This window comes from Stegostoma tigrinum, chromosome 26 (assembly GCF_030684315.1).
Source record: "Stegostoma tigrinum isolate sSteTig4 chromosome 26, sSteTig4.hap1, whole genome shotgun sequence".
NCBI classification, from domain to species: Eukaryota; Metazoa; Chordata; class Chondrichthyes; order Orectolobiformes; family Stegostomatidae; genus Stegostoma; species Stegostoma tigrinum.
The window spans coordinates 15,335,649-15,358,416 of NC_081379.1; the positions used below are offsets into that span (position 1 = coordinate 15,335,649).

The window sequence follows — 22,768 nt, forward strand, 5'->3', positions numbered from 1 at the left end:
TTTTCTGTAGTCGATTTTAATATTCGCATCAATGCCAATAAGCATTACTGGAGGGTCATTGCTGATATTTGGATGGCCTCATACCCAAAAGAAAGGCAAAATGCATTTTGCAGTACTGCTATAATAAATATTTTACTATTACTAAAGAGATTGACTGTCATTCTTTTTACATTAGAACAATCAGTGACAGGGTAAAAAATAATAAGTAAAATATTTTATTACCACTGGAAATGACCACATGGTTATATTTTAAATGCACTCTTCATAATTCTGTGCTAGTTGGGGACACTTAACAAAAGTAATGGGCAGATTTCCTGCTGGCCAGATGGGTGTTATACCAGCATAGATGGAAGTTGTGCAAGGGGGTCCTGTGGAATCACCATTTTAATATATCTGCAGGAATTGCCTGGGAAATTGAATATGCCTCTTGATAATTTCTCTATGTCTTAAACCCACAGAAAATCTCAATAAAAGCCATGACTTAAAATGGTTTTGATAAAATTAAATAAAATACTTTACTCAGGAAAAGTTAGACTATTTAATACATGATCTAAATCCTGATTAATTATTAAACTGACTCCATACTTGGCTCATATGTCCCCACCTACACTATCCTCAGATCCCTTACAGCTCCCAAACCCTGACCTGGCATACACTGGATATGACAGCCCCTGGTGACATGATAAACCCCCCCAACCTCTTCCACCAGACCTATGCTGACACTGGGCTCAATTCTGCTCCCACAGTTACGCTCTCCACTCTGCATCCTGACCTCCACTGGAGCAGAGCCAATCCCTAAATCACCACATCACCTCACCATTGGAACTGACATCCTCATCCTCTTGACAGCGAGACCTGGTCTGACCTGACACTTCTGCCATGTGACCTGACTGCCAAGTCCCCTTTCTCTGCAAGGTCAGACTTGATCTGACCCCTGTTCTGCCTGACCCAAATCCCTTAGACCCAGCACCTCCAAATTTGTCCTACTGGATCTAATTTCTCTAGCTCACCCTGATCTACCATAAACACCCCTTGCCAAATTGCACCCTGGCACCCTATTCGGCTGACATCCCAACCTCATCTCAGCAGGCATCTTCCCAGCTTACACCAGACCCCTTATCTCCTTGTCACCACTCCAGGTGGCTACCTACTTCACTGACAACCAACTTACCTGGCACTCTACCTCTACCATCTGGCATCCTATCACCTAGAACAGTACACCCTCCCAGCTGTCACCCTGCCACCCTACCCACCTGGCAACCCACTAACCTGGCACCCTACCCTTACCCATGCCTATTCTCCCAGCACCCTAATTTACACTCCGCTCATGTTTAACCTTTACAGCAGATGTCAAAGTGACTGCTGGGCCTTAAAATTTGAAATTACAGCGCCTGACTTGTGAAAAGAGGGCATGGTTTGAATTCCTCTGATGTGAAAGACCTGTCAGAATTGAAGTACAGCTCTACATTTCTGAGCGAGACCTCAGCAGAATCTGCTTTCAGAAATATGGAGCATTCCTTTTTTAAAAAAGGATGAGAGTGGCTGCCTGAGTAAGATTGCTACACCCTGGAAAATCTAGCCCGATATTTCATGTTTTTGCTGAGATCAATAACTTGAAATTTGCTGTCATTTTGGCTTAGCATTGCTGCCATGCTGTTGTGTAATGATTACAGTGCTATTGGAAAGGGTATTTTGGGCTTTACTGATTGTAGAATTGGAGAGAGAATTAATATTTTAATTTGATCTTGAGGTTCACATAATCTGTGTTGGTTTCATGCAGCTGTTATTTTTGGCTTGAATATAATTCATTCCATTAACTTAAGCTGACTTTGGCCAATATGGTAAAATTTACTGGAAAGTTTCACATGCAATAATATACAAACCGGTTTGTACTTAACTCCTTTGTCTTCTATCTTAAGTGAAGTATTACTCCACTTAAAAGAGCTAAAGCCTTTGTTCAAATAATTGTCAGAAATCACATGACTCCAGGTTATAGTCCAACAGGTTTATTTGAAATCATACGCTTTTAGAACATAGCTCCTTCGTCAGGTGGATCACCAGATGAAAGGGCTACACACCAAAAGCTTGTGATTTCAAATAAACCTGTTGGACTACGTTCTGGTGTTGTGTGATTTCTAACCTTGTCCACCCCAGTTTCACACCGGCACCTCTGCATCACAAATAATTGTGGAGATTTGGTGCAAATGCATTTAGCATTGCTATAACATCACTTGTGGTACAATGATTTCCAGGCTTTAAAGTTAAATTTATTAACTTTGCCATGACTTTTGTTTCATTTTACAAGAAATCTATTAATTTGCTTCATATTCACATTACCAACGAACCCTATAAGTATTTGCAACCGGTTGCAATGAATTCCTTTAAATCCAGATGTAAGTAAAACTATAATATTTTCCCTCAATGTGCAAAGACTGACTAGTCTGAAAGTTGAACAGTACTGTTAGTAATTGCTTGGAATTTTGCAAGATATTAAAATGCAGCCAATAGGAGTAAATGGTGAAAGAAAAGAAACTATGTAATGATAATTACAGTTCCCTATGACAACTTGGTTTTCTCTGCGAATTCTGATTGTGGAGTTCAACAGTCAAGGTCATTTTCTATTCATGGTATTAAATTTGAAATGCATTAACAATCAGACCAGACAGATATATCGGATTGATTCTCTTTATGGTAATAGTCTTTGCAGATGGACACTGAGCCAGTGATGACTGAAGCAGCCCATTCACTACAACATAGTGAGGCTATTTTACCCAATGGTATGGAGGAGAAGGAAAAGGAGAATATAAAGGAAAACAAAAAGAAGCCCAGTTTGGAGGATTTGAGTGCTATTGAAGATGAAGAGGTCCTGGACAAAATGGTATGTATTCCTTGTGCAAACTTGTGTGCAAAGGTTTGGCTGAAAATGAGGAGTGGTCCATAAAATTACCAGGTTTACCTCCCTGCTGCCCTCTTGCCCATCCCTGACCCATTTGCAGTTGTATAGGGATCTAAGTGGCCTGCCCACCCTCACCCCAGTTGAAGCCCTTGAACACTCAATGACTGCCTGCTTAAGAACTGGCTGCAGTGTTGAGGCTGGTAGAGGGGTTCGGGGACAAGGGTGGCAGAACAGGTCACTGTGCTCAATCCTGGGATGGTCTGGGAGGACTTTATTAAGCGCCTCCTTTCCATATCAGATGCCACTCCCATGCCCTCCACCTCCTCCCCACTAAGAAAAACCTTGTCATAGACTCCAGGACTTAAAGTCAGATTGGCTGTTACCTCCCTATGTTAGAACTTGCACCTGAGTAAGGGATAGAAGCCCTGTCCTCAGCTAAATAATGCAAGTTGAAGTGTTAAGTGATTGTGGAGATATGCTCCCCACTGCATTTCAAATGGCAGGGGCAGGAAGCCCCACCAGCCAAAAAATCCTGCAGCATTAAGTGTAGCACTGAACAGCAAAAAATACGTGAATTGAGATATGTATGAGTGATTTGTTCATAAATTATTTCAAATACACTAAAAAGGAGCAGACAGTTAGAGATGCATTTCTGTGGCTCACAGTAAAATCCTAATGTTTGTTACAGAAGCAACCTATTGAATAAAAAGAATGATATCCCAAATATTCAAACATCTTGTCAATGTCTACCTTTTGAAAAATTCAGTAATACATCTAAATGGTTGAATGATCATTTTAGGTTAAAACATTGGTTTGTGATCATATGGTTTACCTAATTATGAGGATATTGTGTTTATGTGACTTTTTAAAGTGGAATTTTACGCTCTACTGTGAAATTATTGAAGTTTGTTTGATCAATTAAAATTCTTTTCATTCAACTATGGAAATGTTGTACATTTAGCTGCATCAGTCTAAATATGCTTCATCGTCTTTGGTTCTAAATATTCAATTATGCCCAACATAGAGAATTTTCCCAATGTGTAGAACTTGGCATATATGTTGCTTACAGTAAATGGAGGAGGAAAGGAAAATTCTAAAATAGAGGAGGTTTTATTGATTTAGTTACCTAATCTCAATCTTAATTAGCTGTGAAAGAACTGACGCCAGAATATATGATGAATAAGAGGAATCACTACCCAAAGGTCCCATGTATGAGTTTCCATTAACTCAGGAAGTGTCAGCCACCATCTTTTATATTTTTCTGGTATTTTATTTCTCTTATTCCAGCCAATTTTACCTTATTTTGTACATTATGAAGTTGTTGATTCCATGCTAGAAAATAGTTCCATAAGACCATAAGACATAAGAATGGAGGTAAGGCCATTCGGCCCATCAAGTCCACTCCACCATTTAAATCATGGCTGATGGGCATTTCAACTCCACTTCCCTGCACTCTCCCCGTAGCCCTTGATTCCTTCTGAGATCAAGAATTTGTCGACCTCTGCCTTGAAGGCATCCAACGTCCCAGCCTCCACTGCACTCCGTGGCAATGAATTCCATAGGCCCACCACTCTCTGGCTGAAGAAATGTTGTCTCATTTCAGTTTTAAATTTACCCCCTCTAATTTTAAGGCTGTGCCCACGGGTCCTAGTCTCCCCGCCTAACGGAAACAACTTCCTAGCGTCCACCCCTTCTAAACCATACATTATCTTGTAAGTTTCTATTAGATCTCCCCTCAACCTCCACGGACACTGGCCTTCTGTGTTAGCTTATTTGGCGAGTAATACTACCAAGATCTTTTATGCAAATACCCTGCATCCATATGCACATATTTCCACTGGCTTTGCTGTCAAAGATAGTAACTTTGACTGGTTTTTACTAAGCTGTTTTTCACCAAGGTCAATTTAGAACCCATACTGAACTCTAGTTGAAATCAAGTAACTTAGAACAGGTTGAAAATCAAACCTGGGACTTTGCTGGTTGGTGTAACACATTGAGTCACCGTTTTAACCCATTGAGGTACCATAAGAGTCTAAGTCTTCTAGTTTTAGCAGCACAGAAGATAAAAGAACTGCACCCTATAAAGTATTAGTGATAATGGGAACTGCAGATGCTGGAGAAACCAAGATAATAAAATGTGAGGCTGGGTGAACACAGCAGGCCCAGCAGCATCTCAGGAGCATAAAAGCTGACGTTTCGGGCCTAGACCCTTCATCAGAGATGGGGATGGGGTGAGGGTTCTGGAATAAATAGGGAGAGAGGGGGAGGCGGACCGAAGATGGAGAGAAAAGAAGATAGGTGGGGAGGAGAGTATAGGTAGGGAGGTAGGGAGGGGATAGGTCAGTCCAGGGAAGACGGACAGGTCAAGGAGGTGGGATGAGGTAGGTAGGTAGGAGATGGAGGTGCGGCTTGGGGTGGGAGGAAGGGATGGGTGAGAGGAAGAACAGGTTAGGGAGGCAGAGACATGTTGGACTGGTTTTGGGATGCAGTGGGTGGAGGGGAAGAGCTGGGCTGGCCGTGTGGTGCAGTGGGGGGAGGGGACAAACTGGGCTGGTTTTGGGATGCGTTGGGGGAAGGGGAGATTTTGAAGCTGGTGAAGTCGACATTGATACCATTGGGCTGCAGGGTTCCCAAGCGGAATATGAGTTGCTGTTCCTGCAACCTTCGGGTGGCATCATTGTGGCACTGCAGGAGGCCCATGATGGACATGTCATCTAAAGAAGGGGAGGGAGAGTGGAAATGGTTTGCGACTGGGAGGTGCAGTTGTTTATTGCGAACCGAGCGGAGGTGTTCTGCAAAGCGGTCCCCAAGCCTCTGCTTGGTTTCCCCAGTGTAGAGGAAGCCGCACCGGGTACAGTGGATGCAGTATACCACATTGGCAGATGTGCAGGTGAACCTCTGCTTAATGTGGAAAGTCATCTTGGGGCCTGGGATAGGGGTGAGGGAGGAGGTGTGGGGGCAAGTGTAGCATTTCCTGCGGTTGCAGGGGAAGGTGCCGGGTGTGGTGGGGTTGGAGGGCAGTGTGGAGCGAACAAGGGAGTCACGGAGAGAGTGGTCTCTTCGGAAAGCAGACAGGGGTGGGGATGGAAAAATGTCTTGGGTGGTGGGGTGGAATTGTAGATGGCGGAAGTGTTGGAGGATGATGCGTTGTATCTGGAGGTTGGTGGGGTGGTGTGTGAGAACGAGGGGGATCCTCTTTGGGCGGTTGTGGTGGGGGTGGGGTGTGAGGGATGTGTTGCGGGAAATGCGGGAGACGCGGTCAAGGGCGTTCTCAACCACTGTGGGGGGAAAGTTGCGGTCCTTGAAGAACTTGGACATCTGGTATGTGCGGGAGTGGAATGCCTCATCGTGGGAGCAGATGCGGTGGAGGCGGAGGAATTGGGAATAGGGGATGGAATTTTTGCAGGAGGGTGGGTGGGACCCAACCTTCAGTTCACCTGGGCCATCTCCTGCACATCCCTCACCTTCCTGGATCTCTCAGTCTCCATGTAAGGCAACCAGCTTGTAACAGATGTCCATTTCAAGCCCACCGACTCCCACAGCTACCTAGAATACACCTCCTCCCACCCACCCTCCTGCAACCACCCCACCAACCTCCGGATACAACGCATCATCCTCCGACACTTCTGCCATCTACAATCCGACCCCACCACCCAAGACATTTTTCCATCCCCACCCCTGTCTGCTTTCCGGAGAGACCACTCTCTCCGTGACTCCCTTGTTCGCTCCACACTGCCCTCCAACCCCACCACACCCGGCACCTTCCCCTGCAACCGCAGGAATTGCTACACTTGCCCCCACACCTCCTCCCTCACCCCTATCCCAGGCCCCAAGATGACTTTCCACATTAAGCAGAGGTTCACCTGCACATCTGCCAATGTGGTATACTGCATCCACTGTACCCGGTGCGGCTTCCTTTACATTGGGGAAACCAAGCGGAGGCTTGGGGACTGCTTTGCAGAACACCTCCGCTCGGTTCGCAATAAACAACTGCACCTCCCAGTCGCAAACCGTTTCCACTCCCCCTCCCATTCTTTAGATGACATGTCCATCATGGGCCTCCTGCCATGCCGCAATGATGCCACCCAAAGGTTGCAGGAACAGCAACTCATATTCCGCTTGGGAACCCTGCAGCCCAATGGTATCAATGTGGACTTCACCAGCTTCAAAATCTCCCCTTCCCCCACCGCATCCCAAAACCAGCCCAGTTTGTCCCCTCCCCCCACTGCACCACACGGCCAGCCCAGCTCTTCCCCTCCACCCACTGCATCCCAAAACCAGTCCAACCTGTCTCTGCCTCCCTGGCCTGTTCTTCCTCTCACCCATCTCTTCCTCCCACCCCAAGCCGCACCTCCATCTCCTACCTACCAACCTCATCCCACCTCCTTGACCTGTCCGTCTTCCCTGGACTGACCTATCCCCTCCCTACCTCCCAACCTATACTCTCCTCTCCACCTATCTTCTTTTCTCTCCATCTTTGGTCCGCCTCCCCCTCTCTCCCTATTTATTCCAGAACCCTCACCCCATCCCCCTCTCTGATGAAGGGTCTAGGCCCAAAACGTCAGCTTTTATGCTCCTGAGATGCTACTGGGCCTGCTGTGTTCATCCAGCCTCACATTTTATTATCCTATAAAGTATTGCTGTATTATGATATCGTTTCCTTATCTATTTCCTGAAGCTTGATGCCACAACAGATTATGAGGAACGGAAGATGATTCGAGCTGCAATGAGGGAGCTCCGGAAAAAGAAAAGAGGTGGGTGGCTTGAACAAGAAACGAGATAGCACTGTATAAATAATTGGGAGTACTCCTGTAACTTTGAAAAACAGGAAATCTTGGACATGCACTGAGGGGAGATCCAGAGCAGAAGCCAGACAATACAAATTGAAGGATAGTGGTAGGCTTTAATCAGATCAAAATTTTTATTTCTCCCAATGGACAGGGGAAAAAGTTTCATCTGTACATAATTAGAATCCTAAATGGAGTGAGCCCAGGTAGTCTGAATTAATGTCTCAACAGACATTGGCAGTGTTCCCTTTTAGCAACTCAGTCCTCCAAGTGGGATTCAGATACATTTTTGGAGAAGATGTGCATAAGCAGCCACCACCACAAGGAAGTGCAGAGTATTGCCTGAGAGTAAATAACCTGCTACACTTCCAAGTGAAATTTGCAGTGGAATGCTGAACATGTTAATGATGGAATTAGTCTTAACTAATACTGCCAGTGAATATTCCTGTTTTAAAATTAATCTTGCACTGGCTGCACACATTCTAGAAGAAGAATTGCACAGTATTTTTCAGGCTGTTCTGTAGCCATACACCTCATTGCTTGGTGAGAACATTAGATATTAATCCACAGCACATATGATTAAAGCAATTGAGAATATGAGGTGGTGGTGGCATTCCTTCTTACACAAGATTGCAATCTTGTCTTGAAGGGTATTAGTCCTGAGTTTGCTTTTGACTATTCAGGCCAATATGAGAGAAATATAATCTCCTGCTCCTTTTATTATCCTAAGCACCCAAACTATGTTCAGTAGCTTGCTGCTATATATATTTACAAGTTTACTGTTTTTCTTGTAGCAGATCTGCATTCTGATGATTCCAGCAGTTGCCACAACTGTAGTAAACGTCACATGTTTGCTTATTCAGCTTGATATTGTGTATCTTGATCATCCTTGTATTAGTTCTGTTGATCAACTTACATTTCACAGAACTACACAATTGATTGCCTGCCTAATCTGCCTATCTTGTTCCAGTTTACAGTAAAGAATTTCTTCAGTAGTCTAAGATCCTCCGTATAACCAACAGGTCCCAAGTCAGCATAGCTGTGGGCTTATCAATATGTCCTTAATACGTATGCTGTTTGGTGTGTACAAGTATAGTGCTATTAGCAACTTCGTCTTGCTACGTGATGTGCATAATGGAGCTCAAGCTGTGATAGACCTTGTCAAGCTTCCAAACATGATAAGAAGGAAGTAACTTGCAATAATGTAGTGCCTTTCATGCCCTAAGGATCTTCATAACCACACAGTGTTCCAAATGTTCTACAATGTAAATTAATTACCTTTTCCTGCTGCTATTAAAATGTCACAAAATTGTTTAAGCTGCCCGGAAAAGTAGAAAGGGACTATATTTCATTTTTTTGTCTAAGGTATGACACGTCTGACAACATTCTTTTAGTACCCTAACACAGCCTCATCTGACTGTAGAAACAGAAGAATTTAGAGCATACTGAAATATTGATCTAGGCTATTTGCTCAGGCACTTCAGTGGTGACCATATGTTCAGGATTCCTGTCCATTTATATGGGAACATTTACAACAGCCCTGAATACTGCTCTGTCTGTAGTGAGCTTCCTGTCATGCTGCACACACATCAGTCCATCAGTGTGTCATTTATCATCACACTATCCAATCAATGAACCAGTATATGCAAATGAAGTTATTGAATTAGAAATGGTGTGGAGCTAGCAAACAGAATAATCTTTAATGTATGCTGTCTTGTTTCTTGATATCATGCCATCATAAATGCTGTTTTGAATAGGGAGCTTACAAATGACAAAAAACATAGAACATAGAACAATACAGCGCAGAACAGGCCCTTCGCCCCTCTATGTTGCGCCGACCTGTGAACTAATCTAAGCCCCTCCCCCTACATTATCCCATCATTATCCATATGCTTATCCAAGGACTGCTTAAATGCCCCTAATGTGGCTGAGTTAACTACATTGGCAGGCAGGGCGTTAAACGCCCTTACCACTCTCTGAGTAAAGAACCTGCTTCTGACATCTGTCTTAAATCTGTCACCCCTCAATTTGTAGCTATGCCCCCTTGTAGAAGCTGAAGTCAGCATCCTCGGAAAAAGACTCTCACTGTCCACCCTATCTAATCCTCTGATCATCTTGTATGTCTCTATTAAATCCCCTCTTGGCTTCCTTCTCTCCAATGAGAACAGACCGAAGTCCCTTGGCCTTTCTTCATAGGGCCTGCGCTCCAGACCAGGCAACATCCTGGTAAATCTCCTCTGCACCTTTTTGAATGCTTCCATATCTTCCTGTTATGGGGCGACCAGAACTGCACGCAATATTCCAAATGAGGCCGCACTAGCATTTTGTACAGTTGCAGCATGAAGAAATGGGTTCTGATAATTTATTTTTATTTTAAAACCATACTGTACAATATTCACTTTTGTGTGAATTCACGTAGGGCTACAAGCCGTGTTCTTTCTGAAAGTGAAATCTACTGTGTAACCAGAATTTTAAGAAACAAAAGCTAAAATAAAGTATTTTAATTTAAAAGGATCATTCATTTATCTGATGAATAGGAGCAAATCCTGAATTAATTTGCAAGAGTAAGATTACTCTTGGAGAGAGAAGAATGGTTAATACTCAATGGCCATCTCAGTCTTAAACATTTGATGCATTTGTTTTTGAGGAAAATAAGAGTCTGTTATGTCATTGAAGATAATTTATTGGTGCTCTTCATCGCCTGCTTTATTTAGATCTGTAGAGCAAACTCAATAATTAAAGGTAGCACATGTAAAAAGTTCAGCCCAAGAATGTCCAGTCCTGCCACTAAAAATTACTGCAATGTGCAAGCAGTAGATGTGTGGGATAGGTACAGCCATGAACTAACCTGCAAAGTTGTTGAACTATACTGCTTTTCATTAGATATTAATCACTGCTAAAGTAGGAAAAGTAGATTTTGACTCCTAACAGTTGTATTTTTTCTCCCTTCAGATGAGAGAGAAAGGGAACGTGAAATGAGACTACAGGAACTGAAGCAGAAAACAGAAGAGAAGAAAGGAAAATCTTTAAATACTGCAGAAATGATGGTAACTAAAACACAGAAGTCCAATGATGGGAAGACTGTGACAACCACCTCAAAAACTGAGAAAATCACCCAAGCAGGTAATAGAATAAGTGCTGGTTACTCCAAACAGTCAGCAACAGTAGTCACTAACTCATTGAAAAACTTAAATATCTTGGAATGGTTGGGTTTGGACCCCTTGTAAAATTTGGCCGAAAACATTTGTTTATCTTTTGATGTGATGTAATTTGGACATTGTTGAAAAGACAGCATGTGTTACCCACCCCTAACTACCCTGGAACTGAGAGGCCTGCTTGGTCATCTTAAAAATAGTTAATAATCAACCATATCAAAGTGGGTTTGAAGTCACAGGGATGCCAGACTGCGTAAGGATGGCATTTTTTTTTCCCTAAAGGATATTAGTGAATCCAATAGGGTTTTGCAGCCATGACAGTTTCATGCTATTCCTGAGTCTAGCTTTTAGTACCAAATTCAATACTAGGTATTTGAGGTGGCTAATAGTCAAGTTCCATTCCTGATTTTGCTGTGAAGTCTACTCAGCTAAAGAATTCTAAACTACCATTCATCAATATTAAGAAAGGGTTTGCCTTGTACATTGCAAAGTACATTAGCTTGTAATTATGTATTTATGTTGAGCTTTTACAGTAACAAAATATCCCAAAGGTCACTAAACTGGAAAATAGCTCTGCCAGATCTGCTAGGTTTCTCCAGCAATTTCTGTTTCTGTTTCAGCGTTCCAGAGTCTGGAGTTCTTTATTTTATCCCAAGGTTCTTCACAGGAACATTATAGAACAAAATTTGTCACTGATTTGATCAAAAAGATAGGTTTTAAGAAGTCTTTTAAAGGAGAATAAAGTCATGTTGGGAAGGAATTCGAGAATTTGGGGTTTTGGCAGCTAAAAGCCACCAATAAGGAATACTCAAGAGGCTAAAACTGGAGAAGCGTAGATATTTGAAGGATTGTCAGGATGGAGAAGATTAGAGAGTGGTACAAGAACAGCCTGACAGATTTGAAGGCAAGAATGAGAATTCTAAAAATCAAGGCTTGACCCTGAGCCACTTTAGGCCAGTGAGTAGCAGGCTGGTTAATGAATAGGACTTGGTTCACGCCAGGACACAGGAAGCAGAGTTTTGAATGTGCAGTTTACATAGGATAGATCGTGGGAGGATTGCCCAGGAATTTAATCAGCCATCAGAGGTAACAAAGGCATAAAGCAGGATTTTGGCAATAGATGCATTTAAGTGAGGCAGAATCGGGAAATGTTACAGAGATGGAAATAGGTTGTCTTAGTGAAGACTCAGAAATTCAGTTAGAAGCTCATTTCTGGGTCAAATATTATATCCAGGTTGCGAAAAGTTTGGTTTAACTTGTCAGGAAAAGAGATGAAGTTGATAATTAAAGAACAGGTACTTGGAGAAATCTGAAGACAACACATTTTATCTACCAAATCTTTAATTAGAGGAAATTTTGTTTCATCTAGTACTGAATGTCAGACAAGCAGAATGTTATGCACCAGACCAAGCCCCTCAAAATATAATAAGAAGGTAGCCTAGACTCTAACGTTTCTTATTTTAAAGGTAAATGTGAGATGCTGTGTTCTAGGTGTAATTCAATTTGTCAAACTACTGGATCTTAACACAATTTATTCAAACACGATAATTAGAATACAACAAAGAAAAGAAGACCTTGGAATAAATTAACTCTGTTTGAAAACTTAACAGAATAATAGACAATTAGAATTAACTATTCCAATATAATAACCACCATAAACTCTTGGCAAAAAGGCAAATTCAGAAAACAGATTGTCTCACATGCAGTTCTCCAATCCATGAGGAAAGAACATCAAACGATAATTCTGAGAGAGAAGGTGCAGCAGCCATTAGAGATTCACTACCTTCCAACCCAGCTGAGACCCCAGCAACAACTGCTGAAAGCTAACTAAAAATCGTGGATATGTGAGAGTTTGACCACACCCACTCAGGCTGCTTCTATTGTTCCAACCTTTTTTAAAAAAACCCAAGGCCTCCCAAGTTGTTTATCTTTTTATAGAATGCTCAACATCTGTCTCCCAATATCGCTCACTAAAAGAAACCAGGACAAAACACACCTTAAAGCCACAACATTGTCACAAATGCGATAATTGAGCACCAACGTATGAGTCAATGAAGTAGCAATGGTATTGTAAATAGATATGTGAAAAGATGCTATGCTTTCAGATGATGTCATCCAGGGTCAACATATACATCAGAAATAGAAGAAGCATAATGGGAAAATAAGACACATATTTGCGTTTTGTTTGTTGTAGTCTGCAAGCTGAAGATGAAATTTATACATTGATGAAAATATGATGAAGATTCTAATAGTTACTGCATGTATGAACATCTTCGTCTAAAGTACAACTGGACTTTGAGAAGTTTCTTCACTATTGCCAAACTCAACCAAAAGCTGTGGTGGTTGTATACTGGCTTTGGTTAGGAATTTCTTCTGGTCAGTGACAACTGAAATATGACGTATAAAAGTGCATGTTATTAAATGTATGAATTAACCAATGCAAAAATTTGTGCTTTGTGAGTGGAATGGAATTTACCAAGGACATATCAAATAAGGCCAGAGGATAATTTTGACAATGGGGGGATTATGCGGGGGGCGGAACTTTAACATGGGTGCATACAGAGGTTTGTGTGGGAGAAGACCAAGTCATGGAAATATACTAGTGGTTCAGGAAGTAGCTCCAACCCACCCCTGGACTTGGCATTTATGGACATGTAAACAAGCAGCAAGAGAAGATCTTTCGGTCCCTTGAATATGTTCCTCCAATAAATGAAATCATGGCTGATCTGGCTGAAACCGCAAGTCCACATTCCAATCTACCTCTGATAATTTTTAACCTCTTTGCTGACCAAGAATCTATCCACCTCTGCCTCAAAATGTTCAAAGTTCTGCTTCCACTACCTTTTCAAGAAGAAAGTCCCAGAGTCTCATAAATCTCACTACATCTGCTTTGAATAGAATCAATGGCCTCTTGAATGTCTTATTTGAACCTGCCTCCCCTACATTCCAAGTGGTGCCTTCCAAATCTGCATTTTTTGCCGTGAAAAAAATCTTAACGATTTGTAGTCCTTGTGCTGAAGGGTTACTTCTACGGTTTTGGAGGTCACTTTTATAACTTTAGAAGTGTTTTATGAACTTTAGAAGTTTGTAAAATTTGACCTGCACTTAGGGACTTTGGCCTGTTAGCTAAGATGGGTGTCACTTAAGTTGTGTTACAGTGGATCTCGGATGAGGATCAAGGAAACCATCAGAAACAGCAATAGCCCACTCTTTGCTTAGGCTTTCGACTCCTTAGGAGAGAACAGATCAGCACAGGGATTCAGCTGCCAGGAACCATACAAGATCTGCACCTGCCTCAGAATATCAGTGCCTCAAGAGGCCTATGATGTCCTGTTTTATGATGGCAGAGATTTGCAGTCTGCTGAAACAAGCCGTGCTGCCAAGTGGACCTGGTGGCTGCTTTTTACAATGACTGTTAAGTTGCCACCGCCCTCACTTATTTTCCTTTGTTTCTGGCCATATTTGTGCTGGGGAAAGTTACAGGAACTCTTATTCAGCACAACTCACAAGTTATTAGACTGGTGACTGATGTTTGACATGGTTATCAATTGTATATACTGTTCCTGCAATGATGTTCATCAGAGTGACCAGACATTTGGATCAGCGGCCCTGGCTGACTTCCCGCAAACATCATTGGCTGCACCCTTGTTTATTTAAAGTGTCCTTGGATGATCTAGGATCACCAGCTGGTGCGTCACCACAATAAGATTTACTTGCAAATTTCCAAGGCAGTTAGTGTGAAGCCATATTTTTGCATTATTTCAGTCTCCTTGATCTTTTTGTACTTCAAAACAAGCGTATTGGTTGCTACTTAGAGATGAAGGATGTCTACTTAAAATGTTGCTGATGGCACCGTGATGAATCCAAACAGTGAGGGCCCAGGCGATTATAATTCCAGCTACACAACAAGCAGGTGTAATGTTGAGCAAACCACCAACAGATTGAAACAAAAACAGAAACTGCAGGAATAGTTCAGCAAGTTTGGCAGCATCTTCGGAGAGGAAGCAGAGTTCATGTTTCAAGTCCAATGGCTATTCTTCAGAACATACAGATGTAATTGTGCTTCTGGTATCTGGATAGATCTAGGGCAGTCTTCAGCATACACCATTGAGAATCTTTAGAATGGTATTGATGTGCTTCACTGTGCACAGTGGTGTACAGCAGCAGGACCCTGTAGGAGGAACAAGGTAAGTATAGAGATGGTTCTGAGGAGCTGTTAGAATACAATGTGACCAGTTTATCTCATTATATGTTCTCTACTTAGGGTTTACGGCTCCACTCTCTGAAAACCATGCGCATAAGGTCCCTCTTCGACCAACCACACCTCTTCCCAATGATTCTTCAGTCCTGTAACTGTCAGTCCAGTGTGGACTTGTTGGGCCAAAGGACCTGTTTCCACACTGTAGGGAATCTAATTTAATCTAAACAATCAATAAAAACAAACTATCGTTGATACTGCAAATCTAAAATAAAACAGAAAATACTGGAGAAATTCAACAGGTCTGGCAGCATCTCTGGAGAGAGAATTAACATTTCAAGGTCACTATGACTCTTCTGCAAAACATTTTTTTATTCAAGCATCTGTCATTGCTCAGTTTCAGTTCATGTCCTACCATTTATCACATTGGCCTACTTTTGCTAACCAGCAATCAAAAACAATCAAACAGGAAAGTGTTAGAACTAAATAATAGTAGTAATGTTGGAGCTCTTGTGGCCTTATTTAAAGTGCCACCTGAACAGGTTAATTTAAAATACCTGAAATAATAGTATTTAAGTGGCTAAAAAAAGTTCAGGAATAACACCTTAACATTCAGTAACATACTCATGTATGTGTCCTTGTACTACTAAAAATTTGAACTCTTCCTCTTCCTCGACTTCAACATTTGAGGTTTCAATGGAGGATTGGAGGCTACATCTTTGCTGTAATTGCTGAGATGGTATTGGCAGATGTCCTTGGTGTTTTAGAGCCTGTGAAGGGTCCAAGATTGCACATGGCCCTACGCAAGGTAGACTTGGCTATTAGGATACATGGCATCATGTGGGGTATTAAGTAAGGAACGGGGACAACAACAAGTGAGAAGCAGGCTTCAAAATCCACAGGTGCAGTTATGAATGTAACCCACAAAATATCCAAGACACAGGCGAAAGATTCCCATGTTACCTCTGTACTTATTTACTTTGCAGTTCCTCTGCAGTTCAGACCAGGCTAGATATTACAGGTAGAGACATTTTAAGTGGAAAATAATGCATGGCTTATTTGGAAGATCAGTGTGTGTGATCAAGATCAAGAATCTGAGTAGCGGCTTTTTAAATCACGGATTCTGTCCCTGTCATACTTGCTGCTCAAGCTCCCTCAATCTCAGGTTCCCTCGCTCCCAATTTTCCTGCTCCTGCATTACAGGATTAGCAGCAAGGGTGGGAGGGAGAAAATCTGTGATTCAAGGAGCTGGAGCAGGTAACCTTGATAATCTTTTTGAACTTTGACGTCCTCCAGGAATCAAATGTAGAAAAGATGATGGGTTAAAGACCAGTAACGCGGTCAGGACTGTGCTGTACCAGGAATGTCATCGAAGGCAACAGCCAGTGAAGGGAAGGGTCGTCCTCCACTTTCAATCTTTTGTAGTCCTGACATGTTAGTGAAGTTCATGAGAATTTGAATTAATTAATTGGACTCCATTTTGAAAGTTGCTAATCATGCCTTGAAAATATATTAGCAGATAACCCAACACATCTCTATCACATCATATTGCTTTTGTTCGTATAAAATAATTTTATAGTGGAGCTAATTTTCTATGGGTGGCAAGGTGGCTCATAGTTAGCACTACTGCCTCACAACACCAGGGAGCCAAGTTCAGTTCCACCCACGGATGATTGTCTGTGTGGAGTTTGCACATTCACACCAAGTCTAATTCGGTTTTCTCTGAGTGCCGTAGCTTCTTCCCACGTCCAAAGATGTGTAGGTTAGGTGGATTTGTCATGCTAAATTGCCCAGAGTGTCCAAGGATGTGTAGGTTAGGTGGATTAGCCATGCAAGATACAGTGTCATAGGGATAGGGTAAGGGTGTATGTCTGGGTGGGATGCTGTTCGGAGGGTTGGTGTAAACCTGACAGGCTGAATGGCCTGCTTGCACACTGTAGGGATTCAATGATATAGTGAGCTTTTTATCAGATATTTTAGATCATTTTCCTTGTCACATGAGGATAAATGACCTATGGTGTAATGTGAAGCCATAAAGAACAAAATGGCCTCAAGTTTGATTACTGTTTTATGCTGGAGTAGGTGATTTCAATTGAGGTTTTGGTAGGAGATGACAGAATTGTGAAACAATTGGCCAAAATTCCAGCTTCTGTCATTGTGCTGTCATTCACAATGGTAAATTTGGGTGGTTAATGTGTGAAAGTCCTGAGACTGGCTATTGGAAACTCCTTAGAAAAGGACGATAAGTTACAATATAAGCAGTGTTGTATGGTTGGGAGAGAGAGCTAATGGGAACTGCAGATGCTGGAGAATTCCAAGATAATAAAATGTGAGGCTGGATGAACACAGCAGGCCAAGCAGCATCTCAGGAGCACAAAAGCTGGATGAAGGGTCTAGGCCCGAAACGTCAGCTTTTGTGCTCCTGAGATGCTGCTTGGCCTGCTGTGTTCATCCAGCCTCACATTTTATTATCTTAGTGTTGTATGGTTCCTCTGTTGTATGGTTCCTTATTCTGATCTTGGAATATAAAGACAATTTACAGGAGAACATTGCTGTCAGAGCAATTAGGTGTGACTCAGCAAGGGCTCAAGATTATTTTAGAAGGAACCATGAGGGGAAAATGCAATCCATAACAAGATGCTACAAGTAAACCTGAAAAGTATTGCCCTCTAGACCAAGATTTGAAAATTTGGTTCAGAATACAAAGTTGATTCACAGCTAAAATAGTCTGTAGTGAAGAAAGATTGAGAATGCTGGAGTAACTGAAAAGAAAACAGGTTTTATTCTAGAAGGAGATAATCAATGGACTCAAAAATCATCATCTAACAAAACAAATCCAACCAGATCTCTCTGATGAAGGGTCTAGGCCCAAAACATCAGCTTTTGTGCTCTTGAGATGCTGCTTGGCCTGCTGTGTTCATCCAGCTTCACACTTTGTTATCTTGGATTCTCCAGCATCTGCAGTTCCCATTATATCTAACCAGATCATCTCACTCTTTTTCTTGAACAAAAACAAAGTTGCTGGAAAAGCTCAGCAGGTCTGGCAGCACCTGTGGAGGAGAAAACAGAGTTAACATTTAGGGTCTGGTGACCCTTCTTCAGAACTGATGGTGGCTGGGAAAACATCAGTTTATATGCAGAAAATAGGGAGGTGGGTGTGGTAGGGAGTAAACGATAAGATACAGCCCAACTCTTTTTCTTACTTCTTTTGGAATCAAGGCCTCAGCACTCCATCTAATCTAATTCCTTCATGCTCAATATCTCAGAACAATGGAACAATTTGTCTTGCTCACTTTTCTGTTCCTGTCATAAGCTGCCAGCTTTTGAAACTGGAGGTTGATGCCACCTCATGACCTCTTCTTGAATTACTTTTACTTCTCTGTTCCTCTTTTTCAAGCTTGTTGAATTATGGACTAGAACTCAACATACACATTTCATAATTTTAAAAAAATTGATTTGTTTATGCTAGTGTTGGATCAATGCTAATATCCTTGTATTTTTCAGAAGTATTGAAAATTATTCTGGTCTTTCAGATGGTGGCATCAGAACTTTACGAACTACCACCATGGAATCAAGCATTTTAAAGAAAACTGATGGTAAGTGGAAATAATTAGACTAATAAACATTCTTGAACAATGCCAAATTCTGCTAAACCTGAAATTTGGGATCTTTGAATAAGCTGTGGCATGCAATGAAGGTAAATTTCTCCAATATCTGAGTAGGTAAGCGCAATATCAAGTGCGGATCTTAGTTTCTTGAACAAGGAAGATCCTGGATTTGATCTTCACATTCAACAAAAGGCAATTGGTGTAATGCCGTAGTTGACCTCAGAGTCTTGGTTGGGAGGGTGAAAAACAGACAAAGATGGGGCTCTGTTAAACGGTCTTTGTGAGTGTGAAAGTTCTTGGTGAATACATGATCAGGCTTGATGTATCCCCAAGACTGAATAGTTTCACAATCCTTTGACTCCAAAGGTCACATCGGATGAGAGCATGGACACATGGAAGTGTTACTTAAATAAGTCTGCAACAAAATAGAGAAAGAGCAGGTAGAAGTCAATGGCAATAGAGTAAAAGGGAAATCCGTAAACCTTGCTCTGTTCAGCTGACCTTTCTGTTATTTCTTGAGTGGTTCATGACTGCATTGAAAAGAATTAAAACTGTGATAAGTAACAATGAGTTCAGACTTCTATAGCACACAATAAATACATGTATGATTCAGTATAATCAATATAACAACAACTAATGTGTTACCCTGAACATAAGTTCCCAAGGTCTTTCATAGAACATAGAACATAGAACATAGAACAGTACAGCACAGAACAGGCCCTTCAGCCCACAATGTTGTGCCGACCATTGATCCTCATGTATGCACCCTCAAATTTCTGTGACCATATACATGTCCAGCAGTCTCTTAAATGACCCCAATGACCTTGCTTCCACAACTGCTGCTGGCAACGCATTCCATGCTCTCACAACTCTCTGCGTAAAGAACCTGCCTCTGACATCCCCTCGATACTTTCCACCAACCAGCTTAAAACTATGACCCCTCGTGCTAGCCATTTCTGCCCTGGGAAATAGTCTCTGGCTATCAACTCTATCTATGCCTCTCATTATCTTGTATACCTCAATTAGGTCCCCTCTCCTCCTCCTTTTCTCCAATGAAAAGAGACCGAGCTCAGTCAACCTCTCTTCATAAGATAAGCCCTCCAGTCCAGGCAGCATCCTGGTAAACCTCCTCTGAACCCTCTCCAAAGCATCCACATCTTTCCTATAATAGGGCGCCCAGAACTGGACGCAGTATTCCAAGTGCGGTCTAACCAAAGTTTTATAGAGCTGCAACAAGATCTCACGACTCTTAAACTCAATCCCCCTGTTAATGAAAGCCAAAACACCATATGCTTTCTTAACAACCCTGTCCACTTGGGTGGCCATTTTAAGGGATCTGTGTATCTGCACACCAAGATCCCTCTGTTCCTCCACGCTGCCAAGAATCCTATCCTTAATCCTGTACTCAGCTTTCAAATTCGACCTTCCAAAATGCATCACCTCGCATTTATCCAGGTTGAACTCCATCTGCCACCTCTCAGCCCATCTCTGCATCCTGTCAATGTCCCGCTGCAGCCTACAACAGCCCTCTACACTGTCAACGACACCTCCAACCTTTGTGTCGTCTGCAAACTTGCTGACCCATCCTAAAATCCCCTCATCCAAGTCATTAATAAAAATTACAAACAGTAGAGGCCCAAGGACAGAGCCCTGTGGAACCCCACTCACCACTGACTTCCAGGCAGAATATTTTCCTTCTACTACCACTCGCTGTCTTCTGTTGGCCAGCCAATTCTGTATCCAAGCAGCTAAGTTCCCCTGTATCCCATTCCTCCTGACCTTCTGAATGAGCCTACCTTGGGGAACCTTATCAAATGCCTTACTGAAGTCCATATACACCACATCCACAGCTCGACCCTCATCAACTTTTCTAGTCACATCCTCAAAAAGCTCGATAAGGTTTGTAAGGCATGACCTACCCCTCACAAAGCCGTGTTGACTGTATTTGATCAAGCCATGCTCTTCCAGATGGTCATAAATCTTATCCCTCAGAATCCTTTCTAACACCTTGCAGACGACAGACGTGAGACTTACTGGTCTATAATTGCCGGGGATTTCCCTGTTTCCTTTCTTGAAGAGAGGAATTACATTTGCCTCTCTCCAGTCCTCAGGTACGACTCCAGTGGAGAGCGAGGATACAAAGATCTTCGCAAGTGGCGAAGCAATTGCATTTCTCGCTTCCCAAAGCAGCCGAGGACAAATCTCGTCCGGGCCTGGCTACTTGTCAATCTTAATGTTTGACAAAATTTTCAGCACATCAGCTTCCTCTATCTCTATCCATTCCAGCATGCACACCTGCTCTTCAAAGGTTTCATTCACTACAAAGTTTGTTTCTTTCGTAAAGACAGAAGCAAAAAACTCATTTAGGGCTTCCCCTACCTCCTCAGGCTCCACACACAAGTTCCCTATGCTATCCTTGATCAGCCCTACTCTTTCTTCAACCATTCTCTTATTTCTCACATAAGTGTAAAATGCCTTTGTGTTTTCCCGGATTCCTTCTGCCAAGCCTTTCTCGTGCCCCCTCCTGGCTCTCCTCAGACCATTTTTGAGCTCCTTCCTTGCCTGCATGTAATCCTCTCTAGCTGAACTTGACCCTAGCTTCCTCCACCTTATGTAAGCTACCTTCTTCCTTTTCACAAGAAGCTCCACCGCTCTCGTCATCCAAGGTTCCTTTATCTTACCCCTTCTTGCCTGTCTCAGAGGGACATATTTACTCATCACTCCCAACAACTGTTCCTTAAACAGTCTCCACATGTCTATAGTTCCCTTACCATGGAACAACTGCTCCCAGTCCATGCTTCCTAACTCATGTCTAATCGCATCATAGTTTCCTCTTCCCCAATTAAATATCCTCCCATTTTGCCTAATCCTGTCCTTCTCCATAGCTATGTAGAATGTGAGGCAGTTATGGTCACTATCACCAAAATGCTCTCCCACCACAAGATCTGATACCTGCCCCGGCTCGTTTCCGAGCACCAAGTCTAGAATGGCCTCTCCCCTTGTCGGCCTGTCAACGTACTGCGTTAGGAAACCCTCCTGAACACACCTTACAAAAACAGCTCCATTCAAATCTTCTGCTCGAAGGAGGTTCCAATCAATATTAGGAAAGTTAAAGTCACCCATTACAACAACCCTACTGCGTCCACACTTTTCCAAAATCTGTCGACCTATGCTTTCTTCAATCTCCCTGCTGCTATTGGGGGGCCTGTAGTAAACCCCTAACGAGGTGACTGCTCCCTTGCTGTTCCTAATTTCCACCCATACTGACTCAGTAGGCAGATCTTCCTCGACAATGGAAGCTTCTGTAGCTGTGATACCCTCTCTGATTAGTAGTGCTACACCCCCTCCTCTTTTTCCCCCCTCCCTATTCTTTTTAAATGTTCTAAACCCTGGAAGATCCAGCAACCATTCCTGCCCATGAGAAACCCATGTCTCTGTTATGGCCACAACATCATAGCACCAGGTACTGATCCATGCTCTAAGTTCATCACTTTTATTCCTGATTCTCCTTGCATTAAAGCAAACACACTTTAACCGATCCCTTGGTTCCTTCCCAGGAAAATCCTTCCCACTAGCTGGTCTACCTCTTGCTACTGCCTCACCTGCATCAACGCTCACCTCTGGTATACAGCTCAGGTTCCCACCCCCCTGCCATACTAGTTTAAACCCTCTCGAACTACTCGAGCAAACCTTCCACCCAGGACATTGGTCCCCTTCCAGTTCAGATGCAACCCATCCTTCTTGTACAGGTCCCACCTTCCCCAGAAGGCATCCCAATTATCTACATATCTGAAGCCCTCCCTCCTACACCAGCTGCGTAGCCACGTGTTCAGCTGCGCCCGCTCCCTGTTCCTCACCTCGCTATCTCGTGGCACCGGTAGTAAACCAGAGAACACTACTCTGTTCGCCCTGCTCTGCAGCTTCCATCCTAACTCCCTGAAATCACTTTTTATATCCTCAATCCTATTTCTGGCTATATCATTTGTGCCAATATGCAACACGATTTCTGGCTGTTCGCCCTCCCCTTTTAGAACCTTATACACCCGATCGGAGACGTCCCGGACCCTGGCACCAGGGAGGCAACATACCTTCCGGGAATCCCGATCTTGACCACAAAATCTCCT

The 22,768-nt window shown here is 42.7% G+C and overlaps 1 protein-coding gene across 4 annotated transcripts in view; it reads left to right on the plus strand.

Moving 5' to 3' along the window:
• smtnb (smoothelin b) overlaps positions 1-22,768 on the plus strand; it is a 276,452-nt gene that overhangs the window by 197,951 nt on the left and 55,733 nt on the right. For all 4 annotated transcript variants that reach the window (XM_048555897.1, XM_048555894.1, XM_048555895.1 and 1 more), the window contains exons 11-14: positions 2,699-2,878; positions 7,575-7,650; positions 10,636-10,806; positions 18,570-18,632. In XM_048555897.1, coding sequence (XP_048411854.1) covers positions 2,699-2,878; positions 7,575-7,650; positions 10,636-10,806; positions 18,570-18,632 — 490 coding nt within the window. The remainder of the gene's footprint in view (positions 1-2,698; positions 2,879-7,574; positions 7,651-10,635; positions 10,807-18,569; positions 18,633-22,768) is intronic.